Source organism: Vanacampus margaritifer, chromosome 5 (genome assembly GCF_051991255.1).
Source record: "Vanacampus margaritifer isolate UIUO_Vmar chromosome 5, RoL_Vmar_1.0, whole genome shotgun sequence".
Lineage (NCBI taxonomy): Eukaryota > Metazoa > Chordata > Actinopteri > Syngnathiformes > Syngnathidae > Vanacampus > Vanacampus margaritifer.
In genome coordinates, this window is record NC_135436.1 from 17,663,645 (window position 1) to 17,686,423 (window position 22,779).

Genomic DNA, 22,779 nt, shown 5'->3' on the forward strand with positions numbered 1-22,779 from the left:
TTTATTCTCGCCTGTAAAAACTTTTCTGTTCTGAGCACAGCGTCAGGTGCAGCCGCCGTCTTTAATGCAAATAAGTGTCGTCTCCAGTGGCGTGTTGCCCTCAGGACGCGACCGGTATCCGCCTCTGCTCCTTTAAGGCAATGAGGAATTAAAGCGTCTGCAGGGGCAGAGCGGGGGAGGGGGGTGGGGGGGACAGAGGGTTTTATTCAATGTAATGCTCCCAGAGTCCGTGCGGTGCGATTACAGAGAGCGGCAACGGGGAAGATGCGCTTGCTCGCCTCTTGCTGGACGCACAGAGGCGATGAAGACGATTTGACTTTGGAATCCCTGCACAAAACAATTATCTCAACACAACACCTTATTCTTTCTAGTTTATTTATAGTCCTTTAATTTCATCCCCAAAACATAACCTGTTAGTTAATTGAGGTAATTAAAGCGTCGGACTTTTTTCCTTTCTTTTTTTTTTTTTTTAGTTAAATTGAGTTTAGGCAGTTGAAGCGTTTGGTGTTAAATGATCTGTTCGTGCACGCCTCTGACTCAGCATCACACGTACACTCTCACACACGCGCGCGCGCACACACACACCTGGGCTTCACCCCCCTCAGCATCCTTTTGAGAAGCAGCAAGGCGCGGAGCAGAGGAGAGTGTTTGCACAGCTCTCCCCGAGACAATCACCGGGCACGTTGATGCTCCAAAAGTGGGGCAAAAACAAAGTAGCAAGGAGAAATTAAAAGTACAAGACTCGGGGCGGCTTGCTTGAAGACAAATGTTTGACATCACCCTAAACGCTCTGAAGAGAACCCCAGGAAGGCACCGGTGTGAGGAAGAAGAGAAAGCATAGCTGTGGGGGGATTGAACGGAGCAGGGCATGTGGATATTGGCTTTTACCTTGTTCCAGAGCATCTTGAATGGTAAGTTTCACCCTTTTCATTTTTATTTTATTTTAAATGTTTGTTTCTATTATTGATGCGTATGACACATTTAGTGAGGCATGATGAATGTGACCCACATGAAATGGATTTTGCATGGCTGTCAAAAGGCTGACACCCTTGATAAAAAGGAAGGTGAAGCAGGCGCAAGATGCAAATAAAACCCTTCAAGCTGGCCACTAAAATGCACCTCTGGCCTATAGATGGCCTAATCAGACAAATTGTATCTATATGGGATCATCATAATCAATAGTTGGGTTTGAATCATGGCGTAATTTTACATTTATGTCTGGTCTTCTTCATGAAAATAATGCATTTTCATGTCTTTCTCTATGGTGAACTGTTGATGCTACATATTTTCTCAGCGCCACTGTGGCCCTTAGTAATAGGTGACGTACACGATATAATGAACATTTGATTTGCCACTGTTCTTTCTAAAGAACATTTACTCAAATTTGCATTTAAACAACAGAGAAAAATGTCAGCACATAAAACAAACAACAACTAATAGATAGTGGCGTTTATAGAACATTTAAATAAGATCCTAATTTACTGTTCCGTTTTTTTCTCCATCAGTGACGTTTGTCAATGTTTATATTTTTCTATTTGAGGGGGGAAAAACAGCCCATTTTATTAGTATTCACAAACTAAAGTGCCTTGTCTTACAAAGGTCACATTCATCTGATTTTTAGGGCAAGTTTGAAACACACACTAAACCTGCATTTTCTATTCAAATGGCCAAAAGTCTCCCTCTCCATTGAAATGCATTCAGCTTTGCTTGTTGTTTTCTTAGACCTGCATATTTGCGTGAGGACACACATGCATGTGGCGGATGCCATGCACACTTATTTGTGTCAGGAATTTTCATTTCTAAAATCAATAGAAAAAAATTGATAGTTTATTGCATTCAGTTATTGGCCAGCGTCCTTTCTACAAGGAAGGGATTATGGCTGCCTGGGTGTGTACGAAAGGCAGGGTCGATGAAGGGGAAGAGCAAGAATGCTAAAATGTCTGCGCGAAAACACATTGAGGCTTAGATTTTCACATAATTGCACACAATCAAAATGGAGGGTCAAGAAAAGCTGAAGGCACAAAGCTGACTTGTGGTGAATGGGGCATTTTACAGGTATGAATACATTTGAGCCGCATTTAGGAGCCGTGGTGTGATATGGTGTGTCCCTAAAATGGATTTTTCCTTCTGCCTGGGACGATAAAATAAGGCTTCGCAATGGATTTTGGTCTCGGCGTTGCCTCTTTTTTTTTTTCATGCAGTGGCGTATATATTGACACTGACAAAAATGGTATTTTGCTTCAGCTTGTACTGAAACTCATAAAAGAACAATAAGGAATCCTCATCAATCATCATCATCGGACTGTGACATTACATCACCTGCTATGCAAGATTCAGGATTTTATTGCATGAGGGATTATTGAACCAGCCTCTGGCAAACAACTGATAGGAATTTGGCTGCCATGTACTTGTCACAGTTTATTATTATTATTATTATTATTATTATTATTATTTTTATTTTTTTTAAAGAAGATCATGTTTCATCATTTGCTGTTGGTGTTGTCATTTTATTAGATTTCACCTTAGAGGAGATCTGCTTTATTGTTGATTAGCTTGAAAATGAGCTGCTCATTGGCTGAGCAGGCGTTGTCAGACTGAATGAATGACCTTGTAGACAGGAGGCAGCACAATGATTGGTTTCTAGACAATTCTTGCTGTTTCACAGTTAGGCCTATCACATGCTCACTGGCCCGTCTCTATGGTAACCTCCTTAATGGCTGTCCAACAACATTCACCATAAAGGGTATAGAAAACCATACTGTGATATATATATATATATATATATATATATATATATATATATATATATCACATTTGTTCCTGTGCACTGATTGTTGACATTTTTTCAGTCTTTCTACATCACAGAACTATACATTTTACAATACAAAACATCTTTATATATGTTAATATGTTCAATGTTTTTTTCAACATTGGATTTTGAGTTCAGTAGGAGGAGCTAATCTGACTTCTAAATGACTTCTCACAACAATGAGGAGCTTTTGTTTTTAGACCAAATTAAGACTATATCATCTCAATCCATTTATTGGATCCCACGCAGTGTACAGTATATGCACCACAAAAAATAAAAATAAAATCAAGTCCACACAGAATACTGTTTTAAAAATATTGCTATCCGCATGAACATTTATTCCCCCACTGTCAAGTGGAATTCAGACAATTACAGTATAAGACCGAAAGAGCGGCATTCTCCCCCCCAAAAATAAATCAGCTATTTTTTGTCCCTCTGATTAAAAACAGCAATGCTAATCGGGGGCACGTGTGACCTCAGGGAACATGTTTGGTTTTCTGTAAAAGAATAAATAATTGCACATCCACTCCAGTAGGTGGCAATGATGCTCTCTGCTCTCATCGTTAGAGAGTGCACAAAGAGTGTTAGTTTTTCTGCATAGGTGTACCTACAAGTATTTCTAGAAAAATGGGATAATAATAGTCAAAATATTTTCTTCTTCCTTGGCGGTAACTTTAGCCACGGGTGCTTCTACTCAACCGGCACCTGGGAGCTCATTTACCTGAGTAGATGCACATGTGGCTAAAGCCAAACTGTGGCAGGGTTTTTACTCTCTGGACCAGGATTTGACACCTCTGATTTTAGGTGAAAAGAAAAATATCTGTATTCATGTAGATGCGGCCTCATTTAATTGATTAATTAATTTTCAGCTTTCAAAAATGAATATGAAGACCTACACTATTTACCACAAAAAAAGTGTATTTCAGTTTTTTCCAGTCTTCTAATGATCTGATTCAGCCATCAATATTCTCCACGAATGAAAACAAATTCCATATTTCCCTGAGAGCTGCCTCAAGGCAAAACAGTATCAAGTTAAAATGCCACATTCACATTCTCGCTGCAAAGACGTAAAGAGGAGCAGCAATGAAATGTAGTCACACGAATGAGGCTTAATCTGACGCTTAAAGATTTAATCACATATGTGTTCGATAAGATAAGTTAGAGAGAGATCAAGGGATCATGCAATCACATTTTTATCTCAATTATCGCTGACCTTTTCTCCGAGCAAAAAAAAATATGAAAGCTCTCGCTGAGCATGCAGCTATCTTATAGTACCACAAGTTAGCCTGCCAATTTTGTCGTGACCTCATATTTGCAAGCCGAATCGCCATCTTGTGCTGGAGTGGATAGATGGAGTCAACTTGGCCAAGCAGCATGGCACTAATCTACAAGTAGCCAGGCAAGGGAGAGTAATGAGAGCCCAATTAGGTAGAACAGTAGAGATGTCTACATTGGTCATAGAGCAATAAAGCAAAACCTGACCGGCTGCACATTAAGGATGTTTACTAGCAAATAATTATGGCTTGATTGCAGACATGAGATCGCTGCCCATGAAATCTAATTACATGTTAAAAACACACAGTCAATTGATAGATCATCTTGAACCGCTTTGCTCCGATATGAATATCTAATGGACTGGACTAAGTATACCAACCCACTTAACTTGTGTGTGTTTTGAGAGGGCCTGTTGAGTTGCATTTTTTTACCACTGTGTGATTCCATCTGAAAAGGCTGCTAATGCTGGGTAATGGAGACCCTGATGTGTGATCATAATTGATATCCCTAGTTCATTGGTACTAGTGGGATAATGAGGGCTACTCTACTGTACGGCGCCTCCTTGAGCCCATCTAGCACTCCAATTAGGTGCAAGCTTTGGCCGCTAGCTTGCGCGCGTGCTTCATCCAGTGCTAAATCTAATTACTGATCATACTGTGTCTGTCCGGATTCCAGCAAATCGGAGGTGTAATTGCACAAGCCGGCGTGTAAATGTCTCTTGCATTAAAATGTTAACGATATCATTTAGCATCTGCGTGGAAAGAAGCTGAGGCAGAAAAGCCCTCAGCAGCCAGATGTAGGTGTTTGATCATGCGTGCAAAGTGAGGTTGTAGTACATCTGGCGGGGGTTCCCCCTCTCAGGCTGGCTTTTCAGCAGAGAGGATGCTTTTCATTCGTTCAGCACCTGTCAAAGTGACATATCATATTAGTGTGCTGCGCTATACTCGCAGGTACTGTAGTGGGGATCGAGAGAAAACGGCAAGAAGTCGGTTATGGGAAGTTGACGAACATTATTCTGCTCGATAAAACACTCCTAGCAAAACAGGAGTTAAGAATATTCAAAGCAAGGGAAGCAGATTGGAGATAAAAAAAATCTATTGAGTTAGATTTTTATGCAGATTAAAACAAAAATTGAGATGCTGATTCTAAAATTGCTGTTTTATCTCTACAGATAAGCAAAATTCTTCAGATAAGCGAAATTCCACTGATAAACTGTAGTAAGACTGTAGTAAGAAGAGCTGATTAACTGGAATTAGCTACGTACGTGGCAACTTGTTTGTGAAGTCACAATCGAGACCCACAAACGAGGTAAGCACTGTCAGTATCTGCAAACAGAAAGCTAGCACAGTACAAATTTAGAGGATTAGTTGTTTTGATTGTGTTTTCAGTTGGGTCACATTACGTTATGATGTAGGTGTTATCATTATGCAGTTACTATGTCCCTTATGAAGATAACGTGCTGCTGCTGCTATCTTGGCCATATTAGCTACTCTTAGTTTATCTAGTCTTATGCAGTTACTATGTCCCCCATGATGACGTTGTCCGTTGCTATGCAGTTGCTAAGGTCCAGTATTAGTTCTGAGTTGCTAGCTGAAGTTTCTTTGTCAAGTGTTTTCTCCAGAGCCGTCTGAATAAAGCCCTGCTTTTTGTTGTCACTTTGTATTTTTTTATATAAGGACTATTTCTCAACTCCTGTGTCTTTTCTGTATTTGGGTCCTAATCCGCACCTTACGTGACATTAGTGCTTGCTTTTCTCTGAACCTTGTAGCGACGCACACACCGTTTGTAAGTTCTATTTCGTCTATGCTTTCTTTTACCCTCAAAGCTAATTTACACACCTACACATTTGTTTCATTTTTAAGAAAACAGGGATCCTATACCTCATAAATTTGACGTGATAGAGAAAAACTGAGAACAGTTCTGGATCCCGCATCAAAAATGTATTAAAAATAGCTGTGAGACCCGATTCAACAAAGATTGTGTTCCCCAGTGTTCATTGTAATCAAATGTGAAAGTCAACCCCAAATGTTTCCTGCTTTAAAATAATATGTTGCTCAGCTTGTGAACGTCACATGACCAACTCAGAAAACTGGTGAACCGTGACTGGTTGAAACCTAAGCTCTGAGCAACTGTGATGTCATATTTAGTTGACAGTAAGCGGCAAAATGGCCGCACCCTGAGATGGATAAAGACAAGTGGATATAAGTCACAATGCCCTGTTTAGACTAGCAATGAACATTTTTGGGTCGTCTTCCAGTTAAGGCTCTAGTAAACTCCAAAATGAAAGTACCTAGATCAATTTACAAAAAGATAGTTATTGAAAACAATAGGTTACATCTTAGCAATAGTTCTCCTAGTTTAAAATGGAAAATCTGAAGAGTGATAATGTGTGCCAGGCCCACAGTCCTTGTGTTGTGTCTACGCACCAGATGAACTTTTGTTCATTATGGAGGACAGGTGGTGGAAGTGTGATGAGTTTGCCATCCATCACCCACCAAGACAAACATTGGAGCCAGACTTCATAAATACTGCCTCTTAATCCAGTCTTGCACGTACCACGGCACGGGCTTTGAACTCGACACACGCCGAGGCCCAAGGCTGAATTGATCTCGGGCCTGTGCGTAACGTGTGTGCCTGGGATGCTGCTACTCGTGCACGTTCACCGTCACATCAACAATTACACATGCACACACGCACGCACGCACGCTGTCCCTCTTTGACCTTCTAGTTTTCCACCAGTTCCAGCTTTGTAGGTTTCACTTTCAAATTCATTTTCGGGAGATATTTGCCTGCTTGGGTGTGTGATGCTCCACAGTTCAAGATAATGGAAGAGGCAAGGCTGGATAGACAGAGTGACACAAAGACAAATGGGTCCAGCTTCGTTTTCCTGACACTGCTTTTTATTTTTAAACCGTGGCACAGATGCTATGACTTAAAACCAAGGTAGTTCTAGCTATTTATAGCCCGTCATTTTTTAAAAAAACACTGGCATCTTATTGGCGTTATAGTGAGGTATGCACTTTTTCTATATGTGGTTGAAGTTAGCATTCTTATGTGCAGGTGTGCTTGTACTGTGAGTTTAATTGAGGAGCTTGGTGGGTGTGACATGCAGTAGCCGGGCGTCGAGGCTTGATTTATGTCCTTTCAGGCAGTCATTGATCCCCTCGCCTGGCGTGAGACTGAGTGCATTGTCAATAATCTTAGCACTTTGTGGTATTCCTCGATTTCACCGAGCTTTTTGCACGTTTCTGTTGTGGTGCTGCAGTAACTTGTCAACGGGTGATCTAATGCCCCGTTTCCACAGCATTGCACCTGCTACGGATCTACTCACATTTACATCTGCAAAAGAAGGTACTATTTCTAGTAGTTTTGTAACACTCGAGACCCATCTTGGGCTTGAGACCATTCTGGAGACCTCATTTTGTAGGTTTAGGAAATGTCTTGGTTACACAGTGGCAAAGCTTGGAATTTTCCGTTAAGACCGGTCAAGACGGGAACGAAACCAGCACTGATCTGCTATTTTTCAACTTCATTAAATGGTTTTATAACCATAATTCCTGTAATTCCTGACTAATGATAATAAATTATATGACATTATATTATATGCTTACTATATAACACTATATTTACTATTGCTTACCTTATATATAATTTTGAGTGAGTTCATTTTTGTGAAAAAATGCACAGAATGCGTTCTTGCACTTATTGTTGGTTTGCTGTTCAAGGTGTTCTGTAAAAGTACCACTGATTGTCACACCCACCTAAGGGTGGTGAAATTAGTTCTCCGCATTTGACCCATCCCCTGAGGGAGCGGTGAGCAGCAGCAGGAGCCGCGCTCGGGAATCATTGATCTAACCCCCCAATTCCAAACCTTATTGCTGAGTGTTAAGCAGGGAGGCAAATAGGTCCCATTTTTATGGTCTTCGGTATGACCTGGCTGGGGACTGAACCTACGACCTCCCAATCTAAGGGCGGACACTCTACCACTAGCCACTGAGCTGGAGTTTTGCACCTTGAATGGTAATTTTATGCACAAGATCTCTTTAAACTGGAAAATGTGTAAGGTGTAATTGTACATCCACTACAGTAGGTGGCAGCGGTGTTCTATGGCGCTTTATTATTTTTATTTTCTGTAACAGACTAAAAAAAAACTATGTGAATAATGTTTTTCTTTGACCTAAGTTGATCTATAGTTTTCTTTTTTGTTTTCTTTAATGTTAATAAGGATACAATGTAATGCAGAGATGCACTTACACTGCTTGTTTAAGTAGATACGTATCACAAGAAGTAAATACCGAAGAACCACAACTCCGGCGCTAGCAATTCAATATGACATGTTTTTTTGTAGTTTCCAGCGGCTCTGTTTTGAAGTGGAAAAGTGAGTGCCCAGAATCGAAGCGAGTAGAGCCACGTAGTGTTAAACCAAGCTGGTGCTGTGCAGCGGAAAAGCGACATAATGGAACAGGGTCATTTAACAGTAGAAGTGAAGAATGTGATGTAGTTAAGGGAGTAATTTGGTCCGAGTGGCGCCCCTGGAAGCATGTCACCATTTACATGGTGCTAAGTGTCCCCATACACTGTTGTCAGACTGTGGTCTATTATGTATTGCTCTGTGCCTCGCTATCTGGTACATCCATCCCCACCAGTGATTATGCTAATTACTATTTGATCAGATGATTAAATTAAGACATGATTCATTCAAGGTATTAAAATGCTCAGAATACATTTGTGTCTCTTTGGTCTCTAAGCGCCCCAATCACTTGAGGAAAGGATGACCGCAGAGCAGGGGAGAGGAAGTGTAGACAAATATTGCTCCTTTTTATTCAGCCCGTGGCACATGGAGAGCCGTAATAAACCAAGACGGGGGGCTGAGGGAGAAATGGAAAGAAATGAGGTAAAGGAGAAAATAAGGCACCGTGCGCACGGGGTGGGGGATTGCTGAAAGGAACCGTGCGGTGGTCCCCTAAGTGTTGAATAAACATGCTTGGTTTAGGGAAAATGGCTGCGATAAATGTTTAATATGAATAGTCCATAAAGACGGTCAAATGAGTCTGGAGTATTAAAATGAGCATGGCACGCAGAAGCAGCTTTGAAGGAGGGGGGGGGGGGGATAATGGCAGACAGAGCTAACAGGATGAGAGCAGCCAGCTGCTGTGACATCGACATTAACACACTCCACCAGCTGCTGGTCACAGACGTCTCTTGGACAAAATAGGGATGGCGGGGTAGCTTCAAAGGCCTGCCATGGCCTGATAATGATGTTATCAATGCAAAAAAAAAAAAGAAGACCTAAATGACAAATAACATGACTAATTGATTCATTTGTAAGGTGGTTTGCTTCAGGGAATGAAAGGGTCGTAAGTTCAAGATCCAAAACATTTGAAAATGGGACTGGTTGCTAGATAGATTTTGCTTTCAGGGCACAACCTTTACGGTCTTCCCCTTTACGAGCCAAATATAGCGATATTAAAGTTAAAAGTATTAAATAATATTACTGTTTGAAGTGCATTGGTTTAAAAAAGCACAAAACTACCTTCATTCCTTTCTAAAAATATTTAAACAAATACATTTAAAACACTATTTTAATGGGGAAGTCAACCCCCCCAAAAATGTTTACCAATAATATGTTCTAAGCAGCCCCACTAATCTAAACACAGCATTCTGATTCATTTTGCGTTTGTGGAATTGGAATTAAGCAGCAAAATCCACTCCTTTATATCCATCACAGGTGGCGGCCATTTTGCTACTTGCTGTCGACTAACAATTTCACCGCAGTTGCTCAGGGATCAGGTAACGAGCAATCACAGCGCAGCTTGATAATGTCACATGACCAAATTCAGAAAACAGCTTCGCCGTGATTGGTTGTTATGCCCTGAACAAACGTGATGTCATTTTCAGTCGACAGCAAGTGGCAAAATGGTCGCCTACTGAGATGGATAAAAATGAGTGGATTTTGCTGTGTAATCCATATTTCATCCATTTACTTAACCTCTAAACCGCCAAACTCAAAGTTTTGGATTGACATTTCCTTTAATAAAAATCACATCAGCATCATAGCAGTTTACATTACAGTCTCAAACAAATTACAACTCTGACAATAAAAGCGCAAGACATTTTTATGGCTCTGATAGGGAGCCTCTCAGCTCTTGTCTTTAGCTAGGGAAATAAGTAAGTGAGATAATTAGGCATGCTCAATAACATTTTAAGAAAGACCGGAGACAAAGATTTCCCTCTATTAGCTGCTGAGAGGGGCAAATAATATTGTGTTTATAAACCAGTTAATGAACGTTGACCGTGCTTGACACACACACACAAGCACGCACACACTCGATAAAGATTTTAAGGTCGCTCCATACAAGTGGCCTAAATAATTAGAGGTTCATTTTGTGTGCTCGTTAAGCACGGTGGTTTCCGTGTCATGTACATAACTGGATCAGGTCTGGTCTGATACCTGGCTTCAAGGGTCAGCGCAACCTGTGCTAACCCACCGTGCGCGTTAGCTCGCTTGCATGCAGGTGGACATTGGGCTAGCACAGCGACTCCTTTGAAGGCCCTTAACCTTAATGAGTGCTGACATAATAAGGTTGGCCGTCCAGGGTGCGCCGTGACCGACTGAAGTCAGGCCTCTGTCAGCAACAATCTGTGCGACGTGAACGCTGCTTTTTAATCATGTTATCAAGAGAGACGATGTACGCTGACCATTAGATTACTTGGGAAAGGATTAGATTATATCCACTCAAGTCTCAATCAGATGTCTTTGAGTATCACAGTGAAAGCACAGAGGTTCACTGTTTACCGGCTCACTAATGGTGACGATGCAGTGGATGAACAGTGGGCTTGGAATACATACTGTAGAAATGTATTATGTTGCATACCATGTTCTGGAATAAAACAATGCGCGAAATATGATCTTCATGTCACACGTGAGACTTTATGCTGAAAATGTTGCACCTCTGTAGACCAAATAAACCATGAATGACATTTACAATTTGTATTCATCCCGTTCTGTCTGTCAAAGGGATTAGCATTTGCATACTATAAATATGTCTATTTCCCCCCTCAAATTCTGGTTAACTAGGTCAAGGAAGGGGAAATACCACAACAAGGCCCTTTGCAGTTCTTGGGGAAATAAGTACATTATTCTAATTATATTAACTGCTAAAAGGCAACACTTTTATCTGCTGCTCAAGCTTTATTATTTTACATTAGAAAAATCACAAGGCACACCACTAAACACAAATTTCCTTTTCCCTTTTACTATCTAATGGAAGAGCGTGTAATTGTTCTGCCTGTCACTATAAGTCGCCGGCATTGATAGTAACATTTTAATTTATGGACCAATAAGTGAAATTGTGTAATTTTCCACGGCACATGGTACATTCATGCCTTCCTGTTTTTCCTTCTGATGAAATCCTTGTTTGTTTTGGCAGTGTACATTTTGCTTGATCAATGATCTCGCATTCATTTTGGTCGCATCTTTATTTAAGTTGGCAGACATAGGCCTGTTAAGTTAACACATTTTCAGGACAATATTATTTTCCCAGAAACTCATGATAAACGATAGTAACATTCTTTTTTTTATTTTAAGCCACTGACCTGGTATAGTAATATTAGAGCAAAAAATATTTAAGTAGGCTACATACTAAAAAAGAAAAGAAAAAGCAATTATCTTTCATTTCTCAAGAATATTGAACATAATCAATGCAATGAAATGTCTTACAAAAATAAAATTATAAAAATGAGCCCTGCTCTGTTAAAAAAAAAAAAAAGCTTCAACAAAACACAATCAACAGCAGAGTAAAATGAGATATTTTATCGGTATCAGAATGTCCTCTTTCATCTGATTGTACAAGAATATGATATATGTAAACAAACGCATTTATCGAGTCCAGAAAAAATCGTGTCCAGTTTATTGATCGAGAGGTAAGTATCGTGACAGGCCTAGGCAGACATGAGTAATTCGAACAAGTGGTGCTACTGTACTTTAGAAATTGTATATCAGATACAGATCTAATGTAGAAAAAAAATGGAAAAAAGATGACATGATCATCTGTTGTCTTATTCATCTTTTGATTTCAAAGCCAAATATTTTCCATCAACAGCAAATATAATGGCCTCACTTCTCCAATACTTTTGGAGGCGAGCGAAAATATGTTTTTTCTCAAACAAGAGCAGCAAAAGAAAAGCTCCTCAGCGTCTTCTCTCTCGTGAGCTCATATGCAGAAGCGGCAAGTGTATAATTTAGACATCATCGCTTAAGCATAGCCCCTTAAACATCACAGGACAGATCTGTCGGTGAGGATCAGCGGCATGCACGCAGCCAACCCTTTCTACTGTCACAGCGCTGCTTAATATTCATGAGAGCAAATTGGAGGACAGTCATTTAGCTTCGCCGCATGGTGTATTGCCTCTAGGCAGATCGCATGAGTGGGAGCGTTTACTCACTTCGGACTGGTTGGCGTCTGCCTGTCTCTGACATATTTTTTTTATTCAGTTGAATCTACAGTAGTGCCTTGAGATATGAGGGACTCGACTTATGAGGTTTTTTTTTTTTTTTTAGATATGAGCCGAGGTTTGGCCGACTTTTTGCTTTGACTTGGCAGGGAACACGACTCAACTCACTTAAAATATGCAACAAACACAGTTCTTCAAAATAGAGGCATCAAACTGTTCACTGCCACTCCCTGTTGAAGTTTAGTGTAAAATAAAACATGTATCAAAGAGAAATGCACATTGCATACTGAAAACAACAACATAATGTAGTTCATTATAAATGCTAACACTAAATAACATACATGCTGCTGTGCTATACTGTATAAAAACCTTTAAGCAATAGATTGGGCACAAACAGTGGCGCAGCCGGGAAATATAGCAGTGCTCACATTGTTTATTCTTTATCCTCTGCGAAGAATGACTGACATTAGTGCCACACTGATACCCTTGAGATGTCTCATTGAACAGTACAACTGTCTGTCTTATAAGGTACCTAAGGCAGGCACACAAGAAAAAACAAAACAGCAAAATAGTCTTTTAATTGATGAAATGCGACAAAAAAAATGAAATTATTTTTAACAATTCGATTTTTTCTATTTCTATGTTTGTATAAAGTACTTTATTATGAAGTGCTTTTTTTCCCTCATTAAAAATATTTTTGTTGTATTTTGGTGAACGTTGGAACGGATTAATTCATTTCAGTGTGACCAAAAGATCTGAGATTTTAAGGTAGCCCTACATTACATTTGCTTTTTAATAATTTTAACTCATTCACTGCCATTAACGGCTATAGACGTAAAAAAATTCATTTGAACTATTTCTATTAGTTTAACATTTTTTCCACTTTTGTTAACAAGAATATGAAAACCTAGAAAAAAGTTTTTATTTTACATTTAGAACAGATATAAAATTTGTGATTAATCATGAGGTAACTATTGAAGTCATGTGATTAATTACAATTAAACAATTTTATCGCCTGACGACCTAATTTTTAATAATCTTTTCTTTTTTTAAATAATCTTTTCTTTTTTAATCTAAAAAAAATAAATAAATCTTTTACTTTAATAAGAAAAGATTAGTACAAATTATTGTACTAATTACAATTATTATAAATTTTATATCTGGTCTAAATGTACAATATTTTTTCTCCTAGGTTTTCATACTCTTGTTAACAAAAGTGGGAAAAAATGTTAAACTAATAGAAATAGTTCAAATGAATTTTTGATGTCTATAGCCGTCAATGGCAGTAAATGAGTTAATATCAGTAATTGATAACATACTTTATTTGATGATTGCTTAATGTCCGTTTTATTTGCTATACACATGAGCTTAATGTACAAGCCTGCGTCTACATATTTTTTCCCCATGACTGTATTACGGACTGCAATGAAAAAAAAAATCATGTCAGTTTCATGTTAATTTTAAATGCCTGGTACAAGTAAAGGTGCTTTTAGGCATTTCATGTTTTATATTCTGTCTGCTAGTTATATAACACACATTTAATTATAAGAAATTAAAATAAACAAGGTGGTGTAAAAACATTTTTTTTCCATGACTATACATATTACCCTGACTGACTTCCTGTTTCTGCCATTTTTTTTGTCAATGCCGCTTGACCTTAGACTATATGCCGATTTTTTCATTGACCTCTGAAGCAGTCAAGTGTAAGCCCTATAAACTCTGCCTAAAACGAATGACTACTCAAATTTGAGACATGATTAGGAAAATCAATCAGTTATAGTTGGGGAAATTTTTGCTGTTGGTGCAAAAACTAGAATATAAAAGAGCACAAAAGAGTAATAGAGTCATGTTTGTATTGAGCCTTCCAAGGTGTTTCTGTTCTCTCCAGCATGTAGTGATGCTTCCATCTACAAACCTAAAGAGTAAAATTTGTAAGGGTGGAACATTGCACTATTGGCTTCTTTATTCTTGTATCTCAACGAGCCTCGTGTGATCTGCCGGTCCCTCACTCACTTGCCCTGAGGGGACAGAAAAGATGCTTTAATTACCCAAGGTTCTTTGCTGTCACAATGTCACTGTAAGGACCCCAGTGCCACACTGCCACGAATCCCCTTGCCGCAGCATACATGACAACGGAATGAACTCAACAGATGCCCTTTGAAAAAGAGGAGATTGAATCCTGCCTGCGGGTTAAAAAACAACAACAAAAAACTAAAACTTTGCTGCCTCTTGCTTGCTTTGTGCAGCTTTTTATTTCATTCTTCTGTCAAAGAATGTGAAATGTAAACATCTATAGGTTGTTTGAAATAAAAACACGCAACAAAAGATGTATAACAATATTGGTGTAAAAAGTAGGTAAACATTTTTTAGCTGTTGAATCAGCTTACGAATATCACATGACCAAACTCAGATTACAGGTGAGCCGTGATTGGTCGTTTACCTGAGCCCTGTCATTAGTGGGGTTTCCATCCACTCATTTATATTTGAATTAGCAAGAAATAGTGAAAATAAAACTGAATGGAAGCACTAGAAATTCAAAAAAGGGCCCAAAATTCGCAAAAAAGTTTTTACGCTTGGAGGGGGTGGATTTTAAAGCATATCGAAAAAAGGAAAATGCGAATTTTGGCTATGGATAGGTTTTGTGAATAAACGCTGACAAAACCGGATACACATCACACGTTTTGACCGGATGCTACGTCACACGTACGTTTGTAGTCACAAAGCAATGGCGGACGATAAAGGAAGGTATGTTTGGGGGGACAACGAAACAGAAATCTTTTTGGAAATAATTAAATAAGCAAATTTTTAGATGGTAAACAGCAAAGAAATGCTACGGTTTATCAAGAATTACAAAAGCAAACTCATATGACATCATTGCACGGCTCAGTTGCTTCCTGTTCTTCTTCTTTGAAATTAGTGGTGGATCACATCTCTATGGTGTATACCGCCACCTACAGTGAAGGAGTCCCCTTTGAATATTTGCAAAAATAAAAACAGATTGAAACGGGCAGCATTTTTTCGTTTTGCGCATTTTCAGTAAATTTGCGTAAAAAATTGAAACACGCTATTTTCAGTCGACAGGAAGTGTCAAAATGGCCGCCCCTGAGATGAATAAAAATGGGTGCAGCTTATGTCATAGTCCACAAATGCAATAATAAAGAACATTTTTTGGATTGACTTCCCCTTTCAAAAGAAAATAAAGCGAGAGCCGCTACATCGTGATAACTTACATTGATGTTTCTGCATTTGGCAATTTATTATTATATTATATTATTAGTATGGGATTTTTTTTAATGGGCTTTAGGTGAACTGATGAATACACACACGCTCGTACGCACGCACGCACACACACACGCACATACACATACTCACCCACATACAATAAATAAATAAATATATATATATATATATATGTGTGTGTATATATATATGTATATATATTTTTTTAAAAAAAATAAAAAAGAAAGAAAAAAAACTTTATTTATTTATTTATTTTTTAAAAAGGAGAGCAATGATGATGTCAAATCGAATGAACAATACTGAGCTCTCCTTAAAAAAAAGAAAAAAAAAAGAAAAAAGAAAATAAAGCTCTGTTTTTAATGAAATAATCAGTGTCACTGTGTTCAATCACTGTGTTTGTTGTTTGCAGTGACACTGAGAAGTACTTCAAATATTTTGCCCCTCCTTGATAAACAGCAAAATGAAGGAGTTATGTTGAGCCTTTTATTCGGTGGCACACACAAATATATTATTGCTTCCTGCACACATAGAATGCCTTATTTGTGGTTTAAACATGCTTTGCATTGTAATACAGTTGAAGATAAAAGAAAAAAAAAAATACAGCACACAGGATTTTTTTTTCATTGCATAGTGTGCCATGGCCTGAGCTGCATATTTGAAACAAAATCACTTTCTTTTGCTCAAAGACATCCTAGCAACCAGAGACGTAAAAAAAAAAAAAAATCATAGTCAATTATAAATGCATATAATACATAATTGAACAGTGTCACTTATTTCACCTTTACAGTTGGGCTCATGAAAAATGATGGCAATTACGCATTTCCTCTCGGGCCAAGTCGTAAGTGGCTGGACGTTTGTTGGGGCGTGACACGGTCCTCTTTGTGAGGTCTGAGCAGGCGATGTACCTGCGCCACTAGACCGTGCGCTCTGGCTGCTGGAAGCGTAGTCAATTAAGAAAACGAGCAGCGCAGTGAAACAGTCAATTTCTCTTTTTTTAATTAAATCAATTTGGCTTTTGCTCTCAGCCTGGCTGAAGTGCGTCACTCTCACATACTTTTCATATGTGAAACACACGAACATGAAAACAGCCAGGACATAAATCCTAATCCAATTTCTCCGATGCTAGAATGGAATAAAAGCTTTCACGGCAATCACATACGTCTTTCATCTACTTCTCTATCACCTCAATTAAGTCAAGTACCTAAATAGTTTTTTTTCTTCCTGAAAACCACTAGTTCTGCCAGTTGCACCTGTCTCAGGTTTTATAGAACAATGGAAATACTGTATGCCACTTGAACAAAATCCATGAGCCACCATCAACTCGCTTGGTACAAAGTGGCCGTGGTTTCAAAGTGCTCAGTACTAGGCAAGGCAGCATTAATAATGTAGCACATTTCATACATAACACAAGACAAATCAATGTGCTTCACACAAGCCAAGATACGGCACCTAAACACATTTACAAACATATCAGCAAGAATGTACATTGACAACATGTAAACACATTAAAAGAACACTTTGAGAACATTTAAAAGTAAAGAAATAAAGTTAGATTTAAAAAAAGAAAAGAAAAAAAAAGGTCTTAATCAAGGGCAAAAGCAAAGTGTTTAACTTAGCATTTAGACTTGGTACTGACTTCACTTCTATTAGCAGTTGATCAATTTGTGTGCAGCATAACAGCCAAGTGCAGCTTTACCATGTTTACTTTGAACTCTACTAACTCGCTTTACTAATTGACCCGAGTCTGAAACCTCAGAGCCCAAATGGGTTTCTATTCAAGCAGCATTTTTTGAATGTATTCAGGTCCCAAACCATTTGGTGATTCATAGACCAATAGTATAATTTTTTTAATTTATTCTACAGCTGACAAGGAGTCATTAACTTTGCTAACAAACTGGTAGTTACTTCTTCCATTTTTACCTCAGCCATATTTGTTAGTTGGTTTATTTTTCCCCTTAGTAAGCGTGCAGGATTAGGTAATTACCAAACAACCGAAACCTTAGCATAAACCCATCATCTAAATACAAATGTCAATAGAAAAAGCTTCTCTCTTGACAACATATTGTCCCATTTCTTGCAATCTTATGACTGTATGAACAAAATCATTATTGTCACAGAGTATCAATTTACAACATTTCGTTTGAACTAGCAATTACCACACATGGAATAACTCCAAATTATTCATCCATCCATCCATTTTCTTGGCCGCTTTTTCCTCACTAGGGTCGCGGGGGTGCTGGAGCCTATCCCAGCTAGCTTCGGGCAGTAGGCGGGGTACACCCTGAACTGGTTGCCAGCCAATCGCAGGGCACACAGAGACGAACAACCACACTCACATTCACACCTAGGGACAATTTGGAGTGTTCAATTAACCTGCCATGCATGTTTTTGGAATGTGGGAGGAAACCGGAGTACCCGGTGAAAACCCACGCAAGCACGGGGAGAACATGCAAACTCCACCCAGGAAGGCCGAAGCCCGGACTCGATCTCACGTCCTCTGCACTGGGAGGCGGACGTGCTAACCAGTCAGCCACCGTGCTGCCCCAACTCCAAATTATTAAATTACAAAATTATATGAATTGGTATTTCTAACCTGGTGGAAGTCTGTGCTCCACTGAGTGCCACAGTCCTTTCCATTAACTTTGAGTCACCATCTGTCTAAAGGTATATTTTTACCCGCTCATTACAGCTCCAGCGAGCATCTTCAACATTCTATCGACCAGAGAAAGATTGAGAGCGATGTCATCTGAGAAACAGAGAATGAATAAGAATAGGAGATGACTTTGATGTATTTGGTGGCTGGTGCCATGTTTTGTGGAAAACACTACTTCACTTTTATATTTTTATGCAGGATCGTGAGTGATCGGCGGCAACAATGAATACACAGAGACTGATATACTGTGCTAGAACAAATGTGCCCTTTTATTCCCCGCAAACAGCAATCAACACACTTCAACGCTAAGCAGCAGAATATAATCATCATCAGCGCTTACCTTGACACGAGACCGGAGAGCCGACGGTCCGGGTAGAACGAGCTGCAAAACGGCTGGGCGATCGTACGTATCCCACAGCTGACTCTACCCACACCGTGTGCCGCTCCGTTTTTTTATTCATTAACAAAAAGGGGTGAGCGTGAGAAACCGGACTGGCCAAGCCCTCTCCCAGGCACCCTCGAAAACATGTTTCCGAAGCAGGGAGGAATGTAGTATGAACAAGGCATTCACTCCCAGGCACCCTCGAAAACATGTTTCCGAAGCAGGGATGACTATAGTATAAACAAGGAAGAGTTCCCAGGTTGATTCCGCCCTTTATTTACAAATTGTTGGGCACCTGGATTTGTACAACAGTTCAGGACAACAACATATCCTTATATAAGAGGTTACATGAGGACATATCAAACCATGGTTATTTTCCCTTCATGCCACCAACCTGCATAGGGACCAGCTCCCCCTGAGATACTTTGACATTACATGCATGGAGCTAGAGTTCTTCTCTGCCATAGTAGACTTTGTTGCTTTTCGTGCCATCAGTCAGACGACTCTTGTTCAAAGTTTCAAATTTGGCAAAAATAATGACTACTGCCAAATGTGACAGTATGAGAGTGAGATATATAATTTTGGTCATTGTTTTTTGACATGCCCCCAGAACACTTCATAATTTAGTGGCTAAAAGTAGACTAAACTTTAGGCCTTTTGGAACCACGTCTAAGTATTGGCACAGGTAGTGTAAAATGATTTTGTTGAATTTCAACGAGCTGCACTCAAGTTAGATTCGGAGTTATGTGTGGTGGATGTCATCATATATATATATATTTTTTTTTATTATTGATTTTTATTTTGTATGTGGGTGAGTATGTGTATGTGCGGGTGTGCGTGCGTATGAGTGTGTATTCATTAGTTCACCTAAAACCTATTAAAAAATCCCATACCGTTCACCTAAACCGAACACTTCAGAACCCAGCCAGAGCCGTGAGGTCGTCAGGAGACCTGAGGAAGGACCAAAGAAAACAAAGGAAAGTGAAATCCAGCACTGACCAGACACCACCCACCACCCACCGGGCCACCAACCAGAGTCCTTCACCAGGATGTCATCATATTTTATTCAGAAATTTAACAGCAAGTGTTCATTGAACCCTCTAATTCATTGTACAAATTCATTAATTGATTCATTACCTGGCCAACTGATATATAAAATATATACATCTTACTGGTTGGGTTTTGTGAGTAAATACAGTGTATACAGCAGACACTAAATGTCCATAATGATGAGCATAAAACATAATTTGACCTCAACCTTTTTCCTTTTCATCTCAATCTGTCCACATTTTGGAAAAAGCTCTCTTATACAGTACATACAATTTAAAATATATACAGTACATAACAGTTTCACTTTGAATAAAGAGTTAATTTGATTTACTGAAATGTGTAGATTTGTTTGTCTGTGAGAGAGTGAAAGAGCAAGACATTTATGTCTGTTTTTTTTGTTGGTTTAAACCTGCACGAGCAGAGAAAAAGATGGGCAAAGTCTGCAATTTGAAACCTTGTTAGGAATTTATGAAGTGCTAAAATGTTTTCTCCCCAGGGAAGGTCCATGCCTGCTGTCAGTGTCACTGTAAGCCATTTAGAGCAGAGCTGTCATGCTCGTAGCCAGACTCAGATGGCAAGCTAGTACTGAATGTACACATATTTTGGTTGTTGCCTGTACTTGTTCACAGCTAATGAAAAATGCCGGCCTCATACAAACTAATGGATCCACGATCGACTCACTTTGGTTGTGTAGCATATTTGTCAAAGTGTATGGCTAGTTAGAGGAGGGTCCAGATTTATATACAAACTAGTGCTTCTGAGTAGAGGAAATGCGCTAAATGTGCGCTATGCTAACAGCTTGCATTTCTTTTCTGCCTCTGCAGTTTTCAGTGACGATCTCCATTCCAGCTTATACTTTGTCAATGCATCGCTTCAAGAGGTAGTATTCGCCAGCACCACGGGGACCTCAGTGCCCTGTCCTGCTGGGGGTGCAGCCCCTGCCTCACTGCGCTGGTACTTAGCCACCGGCGAGGAGATCTACGATGTCCCGGGCATCCGCCACGTCCACCCCAATGGAACGCTCCAGATCTTCAACTTCCTGCCATCCAGCTTCAGCAAGCTGATCCACGACAACACGTACTACTGCACTGCCGAAAACCCCACGGGCAAGATTAGGAGTCAGGATGTCCACATTAAAGCTGGTAAGAACAGAATGAAATGATGGGGATATAAGAAAAGTGTTCTCCGTTAAGGTGTTTTTATTCACTGTTTATCTGATGTAGTTTCACGGGAACCCTACACGGTCAGAGTGGCTGACCAGAAGGCTATGCGAGGCAGCTTAGCCGTCTTCAAGTGCATTATTCCTGCTTCTGTCGAGTCCTACGTCAGCGTTGTATCATGGGAGAAAGACACGGTCTCACTCAGCTCAGGTAAGACCGCCGCTTGTCGTGCATGCAAGTAGGCTTTTAAATAAGGAACGGTAATGTCTGTCTGGATTATGGATTATTAAAATCATCCAGATGGTTCACTGATTGTTAATGAACAGATCACCTACCTCCTCCTTTCAAACTCTGTCACTAGCTAAAATCAAATGTTCATAGTACAAAAAAATGGTTGTCACACACATTTACTGGCTTTGTTTTGCTCCAAATTATGCCTTGACTATGCTGCTGTCTATTCAACTTGCTTTTATTGTAAAGTGGCTTTTCTGTAAATTGGATGTCAGAAGGAATATGCTGTCTGGACTGAAAAGTAAGAAACCAGCCAGAGGCCGATGAAGTTGGAATATTGTGAAAATGAAAATGTAACTTTGTAGGAAAAAAGTTATAAATATACAGCAGTGAACTTAACACATTTATTTGGCACCCTGATATAAAGTGATTTTATGCGAACTGTTTCAGTTTCAGTGAGCTCTCAATATTTAAAATTTTTTGACAGGAATGACTGGTGTTAATTTAGGCACCTGTGATGTAAACCTTACATTACGTGTCCAATTAATTTGTTAAAGACTGTTTATTAAGAGAATAATGTCCTTCTATTACAAAAAGAACAAAGTCAGAAAATTATATACACACTGAGATGGCCTCTTTTTGTCTGTTTGTTCATCTAATGAATGTTAGGGGTTTACACAAATACTTAAAAAGAAAGTCAAGTCAAATCATTTCTTTACCCCAAAAAGTTGTATGCACCGCCGCTGGTGTAAACACGGCATTCTGATTAATATAGCCGTTTGTGGAATCTGAAAAAAAGCCGCCAAATCAACTTGTTTTTACCCATCTCAGGAGGCGGCCATTTTGCTACTTGCTGTCGACGGAAAATGATATCAGAGTTGCTCAGGGCTCAGGTAACGACCAAGCATGGCTCAGCTTGTAAATGTCTCATGTCAAAACGTAGAAAACAGGCGAGTCGTGTTTGGTTGTTATATATGAGCCCTGAACAACTGTGATGTTATTTTCAGTCGACAGAAAGTGGCAAAATGGCCGCCTTCCCCGGATGGATAAAAACAGGTGGATTTTGCTGCTTGACTCATATTCCACAAACTAGACTACTGCGTACTGCATAGAACATATCTTTGGAAACACAATTTTTAATATTACCCAAAAATGACTTCTCTCATAATATTACTTTTCTCCTACTACTACAACATTTTTATTTATTTTTTTACCATCTTGGTGTGTGCCAGTACTGAGACTCAACCGCATGGGATGCTGATAACTGTCTATCCACATTCTCAACCTCAGTTCAACTAGAAAAATTTACATGGCCTAACAGTGCTTAATTAGTAAATCCATGCCATTTAGCATGACAACAGGGCGTTGACTTTTTACTCAAGTTAAAAGCAGTGCTTATCTCCGTGATTGCTCCGTGTTCCGCCTACGGGCTGATTTCGCTTGGTACTGGGGCATTCAGGGACCTGTAAGTGAGCACTTGATGTTTATTTGACTGAGGGCAAAATCTGGGACGGTGTTTTGGTGG

General features: G+C 39.4%; 1 protein-coding gene across 7 annotated transcripts in view; it reads left to right on the forward strand.

Moving 5' to 3' along the window:
• Positions 1-242: 242 nt before the first annotated feature.
• Positions 243-22,779, forward strand: part of dscamb (Down syndrome cell adhesion molecule b) — a 118,770-nt gene continuing 96,233 nt past the window's right edge. For all 7 annotated transcript variants that reach the window (XM_077566619.1, XM_077566621.1, XM_077566620.1 and 4 more), the window contains exons 1-3: positions 243-911; positions 20,688-21,005; positions 21,087-21,233. In XM_077566619.1, the coding sequence (XP_077422745.1) occupies positions 869-911; positions 20,688-21,005; positions 21,087-21,233 (508 nt within the window). In that variant the 5' untranslated portion in view covers positions 243-868. The remainder of the gene's footprint in view (positions 912-20,687; positions 21,006-21,086; positions 21,234-22,779) is intronic.